Consider the following 8,106-nt stretch of genomic DNA (forward strand, 5'->3'; position numbering starts at 1 on the left):
ATCCTAAGTTAATGTGAATATAGTAATTTTTTCAGTCAGAAATACGAATAGGAGAACTTAAATAGTTTGTAATTAAACTCAGTATTGTCTCTAAGCTCTTGCTTATTTCTTTCTAACCACATTTTTTCATGTTTTAATCTAACAGTTCGTAAACTCCTTCCTTAAATAGGACAACTTAAAACCAGTAAACGTCTTTTCTAAGTTAATTCAAGACTAATAATTATATATCTAGTTAGGCAGCAGCAATATAAACAAGTCAAAACAAACGACTACAAACAAAACACAATTCTCAACTATTTGTTTATTTTTATCAATAATTTTAAAGATTATTTTTCTTGATTGATGATAAGTCAATTATAAAGATACGTTGCACCAATAAATATCGAACTCTCTACAAATACGTATAGTCTTTGCATGTGAATTGCCATTTTATTTTGGGTATGTTAAGTTATAAACTTTCCTGATATGAGAAGGAGTATTGAACTATGTTCTTACCAATTTCAGATTCTCATTTCGATAAGGCCCAATGGATTACAATTTATCCGTTAAATGGGCTCCATAAGGCCCATGTTTTGTATTGGATTTCTTTTAACAATTTTCTGACGCTCGGGTGAAATAGCCATTGAGGGCCAGTGGTAGGAATTAGGATATAACCTTATTTCAATGTATGGGAGGAGAGAAATTTGTAGGAAAAGTGTTGGACAAGCTTAAGATCCGAACTGTTAATGTTATGAATCACTTTCTAAAAATCATCTTTGCAAAAATTCATTAAAATATGAGATCATTTGGTCATCAAACTAGGATTTGGATCCTCTTTTTAATCCCTTCCCCTGGATCTTCGAGATCCCCTAATCCGGAGCATTCAAAACACAATGAACAGTTAAGATCAAGTCGGAAAAAAAAAAATTGCTGTCATAGTGTATTGAAAGCTTAGGACTAGAGGATTCCTAGGATCCCTATTCCCTAGGGAAGGGATCCAAGGATCCCAGTCCATCAAACTATACAAAAACAAACGAACGAATTTGATAAATATATTATAAATCGTCTATCTATTATTACAATTGATTGATTAGATGACTTTTGTTTTAATTAAATTTTTATCAAAATAATTTTTACATACTAATTTATAATATAAACAATTGCGATCATAAACGGAAAGCCAGCTGCAGCGTGAAGTAACTAATTATAATTTATAACCAAAGAGGTAAATGCACCGACCTAAATCTGCAGTCACAGCATTGAATCCAATGGAGAGGATGTAGCCTGTATGGACCATGGTGGAGAATGGATTTGGATTTTAATCACGGGATGGAACAACTCGGAATTAACTGGTACCAAATTTGTTCACACATTTGGGTGGGTCATTAATTTAGCCTTTTATAGCTCACTGTAGCAGCGGCGTACGGTCCCTGACCTTTCCTCTTCGGCTTCCATTTGCATGATTCCCCTCTCACCCAGAGCTTGTTTCGATTCAGCAACTTTTCCAAAGTTTTAACTAAATTTCCTCTGCTGGACAATCAATCCCACCAACCAGACAACCACCCTCTCTCTCTCTCTCTCTCTCTTTCTCTCTCTCTCTCATGTTGTCCTTGTTGAGAGTTGTCCCCACATTGGTGAGGGTAAAGTTTGTTATGTGTTTATATGGTATTGGGCTACTTCACATCTTGCCAATTAGTTTTATGGTAAAACCTCAATTTCATTATGATATCAGAGCGGGTTGTCCTCGTGTGAAGTCAGACGGCCACACACGCTCCAGGTCACCCAGTCGTTGTCCACGTGTAGGCTTGAAAATCCGCCACACGTGCGGGGGCGTGTTAAGAGTTGTCCCACATCGGTGAGGGACAAGGTTTGCTATGTGCTTATATGATATTGGGCTACTCCCCATCTTGCCAATTGGTTTTATGGTGGAATCTCAATTTCATTAGTCTTGGCTGGTCATTTTCGATAGGAGGCAGCTCAAACAAGGGTCACTTTTCACTCAGTTTTTTATGGTGGAATTTCAATTTCATTAGTCCTGGCTGGTCATTTTCCATAGGAGGCAGCTCAAACAAGGGTCACTTTTCACTCAGTTAGGAAAGGACCCAGTGAGGGCCAAACCTTACCTGTCTTATTTATGGAAGATGAGCTTACTTACACATGGGATTGTCACTCTTCTTTTAAACGTGTTATCTAATTAGGTATTGTTTTGATATTTGAAGTTAATCACGCACTATTATGTGTAACTAAACCCCGCATTGTATAAATATTCAGGCTAATCACGCATTGTCTTTACGTTTGTTATGCGCTGTACTTTACAATGCATAAATACCGCTCATGTGACGTTCCAAGTGCAGAGTGAAGTTCTCTCAATAGGGTTCTTCTAAGGGGGTAAAGACCACTGTACAAATCTCACAACAACATTAAAACCTGGAACAGGTATAATTGCTGAATATTGTCTTAGCAATTCCCATTTCATATAAATCACCTGACTGATTTCACACAAAGAATCACAATCACTAAACAGTGTTTACATCACTTTCACTGGGGAAGGAGGGCAAGTTACTGCTTAAGCTTACTTTTACAGTATGGAATAATTTAACCCCCTTTTAACTTTTACTCCTCTAATATACTTCCTCTTCAACTTCTTCCCCTCCCCTGCTCTCTGAGACCAAAACCCTAGAGGAGGGTGGGATATTTGGGAAGTTGGATTTTAGAAAGCTTCAAAAACTGGAAATATAAAGCTTACATAAAAAACTTCCCCCACACTCATTGCTTTGTTTGCAAGAAAACTATATGAACTTCATATGTCTCAAGCTACGCTTCCATGATCCGAGGCATCTTCGTAGTAATAGGGTGACAATTTCCCCTCCTTTTTAGCAGCCTGGGGATGTTTCTCTGTGCCAACTTCTTGCAACAATTTCACTACTCGTCTCATGGACGGACGATTAATTGGGAGAGGGCTGGTGCAGAGGAGGCCAATGTTGAGGACCTTGCAGACTTCTTCCTTGTAACAAGATTCAAGTTTTGGGTCAACCACACTGTCTACTCCTTTCTGATCCAATGCGGTGCAGACCCACTTCACCAAGTCCTTTTCTCCGAACTCTGGGTCGACTGGGAGTCTCCCGGTCACCAGCTCCAGAATAACCACGCCGAAACTGTATATATCGCTCTTCTCATTCACTCTGAGAGTGTATGCATATTCTGCAACAAGATTACATTTACATTATTAGAATGGCGGGGTAAAAATTTAACTAATGTAAGCAGACATCGTGAAATGTCAGTTTCAAAATCTAAAATCTCAACAAGAACATCAACATACAATACGAATTCAACTAAACTTAATCGGAAATTTGGTCAGTAGGAAATTTTTCTGACTAACCTGGAGCAATATAACCACAAGAACCTGTAATGCCCGACATGGATTGAGGCCCTTTACCAGTCACATCAACCACCTTGGCTACTCCAAAATCCGCCACTCGTGCTCCAAAATCGCCGTCCAACAATATGTTGTTGGATTTCACATCTCTATGAACAATCGCTGGAACGCAATCATGGTGCAGATAAGAAAGACCCTCTGCTGCATCCAGAGCTATCTTAAACCTTGTAGGCCAATCCAGCAACCCTCCTTTGATGCTATGCAACATATCACCGAGACTGCCATTTTGCATATACTCATAAACCAAGAGCTTGCAGTCCCTAGTAGTGCAACAACACCAAAGCTTCACAATGTTCTTGTGCCTAATCCTCCCCAAAGTCTCCACCTCCGCCTCAAAGCCGTCGTCTTGGACCCAACCTTTCTCAACATCGCCAGCTTCGCACTCCTGCACTTTCCCTCCCCAAAGCTTCTTCACTGCAACAACCTCTCCACTGCTCAGCATAACCTTGTACACCTTCCCGGACGCCCCGCTACCAATCACATTATCTTCATCAAGGCAATCCAAGATCTCATACTCACTAAAACCCAGTTTGTGAAACGACATCAGCGTCCATTTGGATTTGTCTATCGTTCGGTTCGCCTTCTTGAAGTTCTTGTACTTCAAGTAAAACCAGACCACCCCCACAACAAATACTAAACCAGATAGAATGAAGATGCACCTAAGCAACCATAGGTACCCCTGACTTTTAACCTCAGCTTTGCCATCACATAAGCCATCCAAATCTCCACAAAGACCAGGATTTCCCAGAAAGCTACTCCTATAAATTTCCTTAGCAAATAAGGGTGGAAGCTCACCTGAGAGCCGATTGTTGGACAAATTAAACACATTGAGCTTCATATTCTGCAACCCAAATGGGATTTTCCCGGAAAATCGATTCCCGGAAAGATCAAGGTAATTAAGCACGGATAAGTTCCCAATCCCATCTGGGATTTTCCCGGAAAGTTGGTTACTTGCTAGATTGAGCTCGTTGAGTTTCGTCCAAGACTGGATCCCAATTGGAAGCTCACCCGAGATTTCGTTACTGTGGAGGTCCAGAGTCCCGAGCTGCCCGAGTCTCACAATGCTCTCCGGCAACGGCCCATTGAACTTATTTTCGCCACCGGAAAACTCCATAAGATTCTCCACCCACCCAATCTCCTCCGGTATCTGACCCGAAAACTTGTTCTTCGCTACGATTAATAGCGAGAGGTTCGTGGCTCCGGCAATGGTCTTCGATATCGCCCCAGAAAGCTCATTCTCAACGAGCTCCATCAAGTACACGCGCGGCAGCCCCCAGAAGCCCGCCGGAACTTCCCCACTTAACCGGTTGTGACCCAATCGAACCCGGGTCAAGCTCTGGCACTCACCCAACCTCGCCGGGATCCCACCGGAAAACTCATTGTGTATCATCAAGAGCTCTTCCATTTGTCGCTTCTCGCAAAGACTCGCCGGAATGGTGCCAGTGAACTGGTTGCTAGACACGTCGAGCCACTTGAGAGGCGAGTTCTTCCCGAGATTTTGGGGAAGCTCGCCGGAGAGCTTGTTTCGGAAGAGCCTGAGCTCGTACAAGTTAGGCGAGTTCGCAATGCTCGCCGGCACGCTCCCCTCGAAGTTGTTCTCGTAAAGGTTGAGGCTTTCGAGCGGCAACCGGCAGAGCTCGTCAGGAATTGGCCCGCTCAGCTGGTTCATGGACGCGTCGAGGAGTCTCAGCCGGGTCAATTTAGACATTCCGGGCGGCAGCTTGCCGGTTAATGAGTTGTTGTAGAGCTCAATCTGAACGACGCTGGTCAGCTCGCTGAGCGACGGCGGAATCCGGCCGGTTAAGCCGTTGATGGCGAGGTCCAAATCCTTGAGGTTTTTGAGACGACCCAGCGAGTCGGGAATCTCGCCAACTATGTTGCACTCGGTGAGCCAGAGCACCTCGAGGTTCGTCAAATTGCCGAGCTCCGCCGGGATCCGACCCGGGAGAAACGGGTTGTAGGAAAGGTTGAGCATTTTCAGGGTGGAAATGTTGCCGAGAAACGGGGGGATGGTGCCTTCAATGAGATTGTAGACGAGAGAGAGGACCTCGAGTTTCTGGAAGCGGCCGAAGGAGTCGGGAATTGGTCCGGAGAAATTGTTTCCGGTGAGGTCGAGGTATTTGAGGTTGGGGAGGTCGGGGAGGGTGGCGGGGAGGGCGCCGGTGAGAAGGTTCTGGGAGAGGTCAAGGTGCTCGAGATTTTGACAAGTGGAGAGTGAGGGAGGGAGGGTGGAGTTGATGGAGTTGTTGTAGAGGGAGAGGTGGGTGAGGTTGGGGAGGCGGCAGAGGACGGTGGGGAAAGGGCCGGCGAGGTTGGCGCTGGGGAGGTCGAGGGAGCGGACGACGGGGGAGGAGGAGGAGGCGTCGTCGCATTTGACCCCAAGCCAATTGCAGGGGGTGGAGTCGGCGTCGTTCCAGGAGTCGAGGGCGGAGTCAGGATCGTCGAGGGAGAGCTTGAAGTGTTGGAGGTAGAGGCCTTCTTGGTTGAGGGAGAGGGTGGTGGGGAGCGGTGGGAGGAGGAGGAGGAGGGGGAGGAGGAAGAGAAGCATTGTTGTTATTTTTTTGGTCAAATGTTGTGTCTGTCTTGTGATTTTGCTTCCTAGAAAGGAGGGGGAGTGAGGTGTGTTTGGGGTGTTGATATTTGGGGGTATTATATATGTGAGGATTTTAGTGAGGGAGTGGGAGGGAAATAGTAAATGAGTGTGTTGGGAACTTAGTAGAACAAATTATGAGGGAAAGGGTACATGATTTGAATGAATGCAATTTTACTTTCTTTGTCTCTTGAGACATTCAACAAAAATGTTTGTGTGTAGCAAAAGATAAATAAACCAAAGTTGTTTGGAGACAAATATACTCGATATCGTTTGTATGAAGAAAAAAAAAGCCAAAGATTTATTGTATGCTTATATTTGGACCATTATTGCTAGAAATGCTTATCTATTTGATTATACTGGAAACAGTTGTACTAGAAGTTTCTCTCTTTAACTAATTTTATTTTTCTATTAAAAAAACATTTACAACATAATTAGTAAATTTGTGTATAATAAGCTATAGATGTTAGTAAATCGTGAAAAATATGCTACAAATGTTAGTAAATTCGCGTATAATATGCATCTAATACACTTACATGTGTATATATATATATATATATTTTTTTTTAATTTTTTTTTCATACACGTCTTAAACTCTAACATATGATATACTTATTATACACATCCATACGTACTTTTCAAGTTTAATATACATTTTTTGGACATATTTGTTTTTAAAATACACATCAAATTCACATATCATAAATGTATTTTGACATATTAAAGAAATTAAGTAAATTTAAAATGTAAAAATAAAATGGCCGAAATTTTCAAAGTATCGTATTTGATAAGTTACCGAATAATAAAAGTACGTATTTTACCATCTTTTATAGACAAAAAAATTCAAATAGATAAATAACTCATTTGGATATGATTTTAAAATGACTTAAAAGCGTTTTTGGTGAAAATATTTTTAGAAATAATCATTAGTAAAAATGTTAGTAAATCTTAAAAAAAACACTTACATATAACTGGTGTTTTTTTGTAGAAAGCACTTACAGTGCTTTTGGAACATAAAAATATTTTATCTAAAAACGTTTTTAGTCATTTTAAAAACACAACCAAACGAGTCCAAATAGTGTTTGGGAATAGTATTAACTAAAATGAGGTTTGTCAGTGATATTTCAACATTGAAAGCAAGTTGTTTGCAATGATGATATATATCTAAAGAAGAAACATGTGAGTTTGGCCAGTAAGCCGTTGCGACGGGGACTGAGATGGGCGGTGCAAAACAGCAAAATCAGGAGGAGGAACTGGCGTTAGACGGAGGCCTGCGATTAATCGTGTTTAATTACCAGAATACGACAGTTACGAGTTGGATCAGTTCTGACTGCGCCTGCGCCTGGAAGCTCGAATGCAAGATTAGCATGACCAAATGTGTGAGTCACGCTTGGGGTTTGTTGGGGCGAGGGGGGGCGGGGGGGGGGGTGGATAGCAAGTGAGATTGTTGTCAGACGGATACGATTGGTGGCAGCGACAGTGGGTGGAGGCTGAGCTAACTTTGCAGTTTTAGATAAAAGCAAAGGAAAAAAGGCAATGGTCAACTGCCATTTGGCAGTCTCTTTATTTTATCATATGTGAACATAATTTCTTTATTTGTTTACCCAGAGGATGCATTTGGCTAATCAAAAACAGCAAATGTAATTGTACATTATCCAATTGTGGAGTCAATACGGATTAATGGCTGCTCATGACCTCAATAGCTTCATGACTTTAACTTATATTTAAATATGACCTTTATATACAACTGTGTCAAACTAAAGAATCAGTCAAAAATACTGAGTTACAAACTGCTACTTCTTCTGTGTGGTTTTTGCTTACTTCTTCTTCACGACCACAGTAGCTTCATAACCCCAACAATATTTATCTGGTGGCCAAGGTTGCATGATTAAGTCAACTCTGAGATGAATAAAAATCCATGGAGTCTCATCCTTTTGTGTAAAGATAGCTTGTTGAGTTGTAGTTTTGGACCTAGGCAGGAGACCTCAGTTAAACAAACTAATAATCTAATCGTATAAATGGTGTGGTCTAGGTGCCTCTTACGCAAGTTTTTCTCATACAATTGCCGGGTAATTAGTAAAAAGACAGCAAGTAAATACTC

At 41.6% G+C, this 8,106-nt stretch overlaps 1 protein-coding gene across 1 annotated transcript; it reads right to left on the reverse strand.

The window, feature by feature from the left end:
• Positions 1-2,421: 2,421 nt before the first annotated feature.
• LOC126588038 (receptor-like protein kinase HSL1) lies at positions 2,422-6,061 on the reverse strand. The gene is made up of 2 exons (XM_050253171.1): positions 3,359-6,061; positions 2,422-3,180 (listed from the first exon to the last, which is right to left on the reverse strand). Exons 1-2 carry the CDS (start codon positions 5,961-5,963, stop codon positions 2,789-2,791), a joined length of 2,997 nt encoding a protein of 998 aa, XP_050109128.1. The 5' UTR covers positions 5,964-6,061; the 3' UTR covers positions 2,422-2,788.
• Positions 6,062-8,106: the final 2,045 nt, after the last annotated feature.

The sequence above is a fragment of the Malus sylvestris genome, chromosome 10 (genome assembly GCF_916048215.2).
Source record: "Malus sylvestris chromosome 10, drMalSylv7.2, whole genome shotgun sequence".
NCBI classification, from domain to species: Eukaryota; Viridiplantae; Streptophyta; class Magnoliopsida; order Rosales; family Rosaceae; genus Malus; species Malus sylvestris.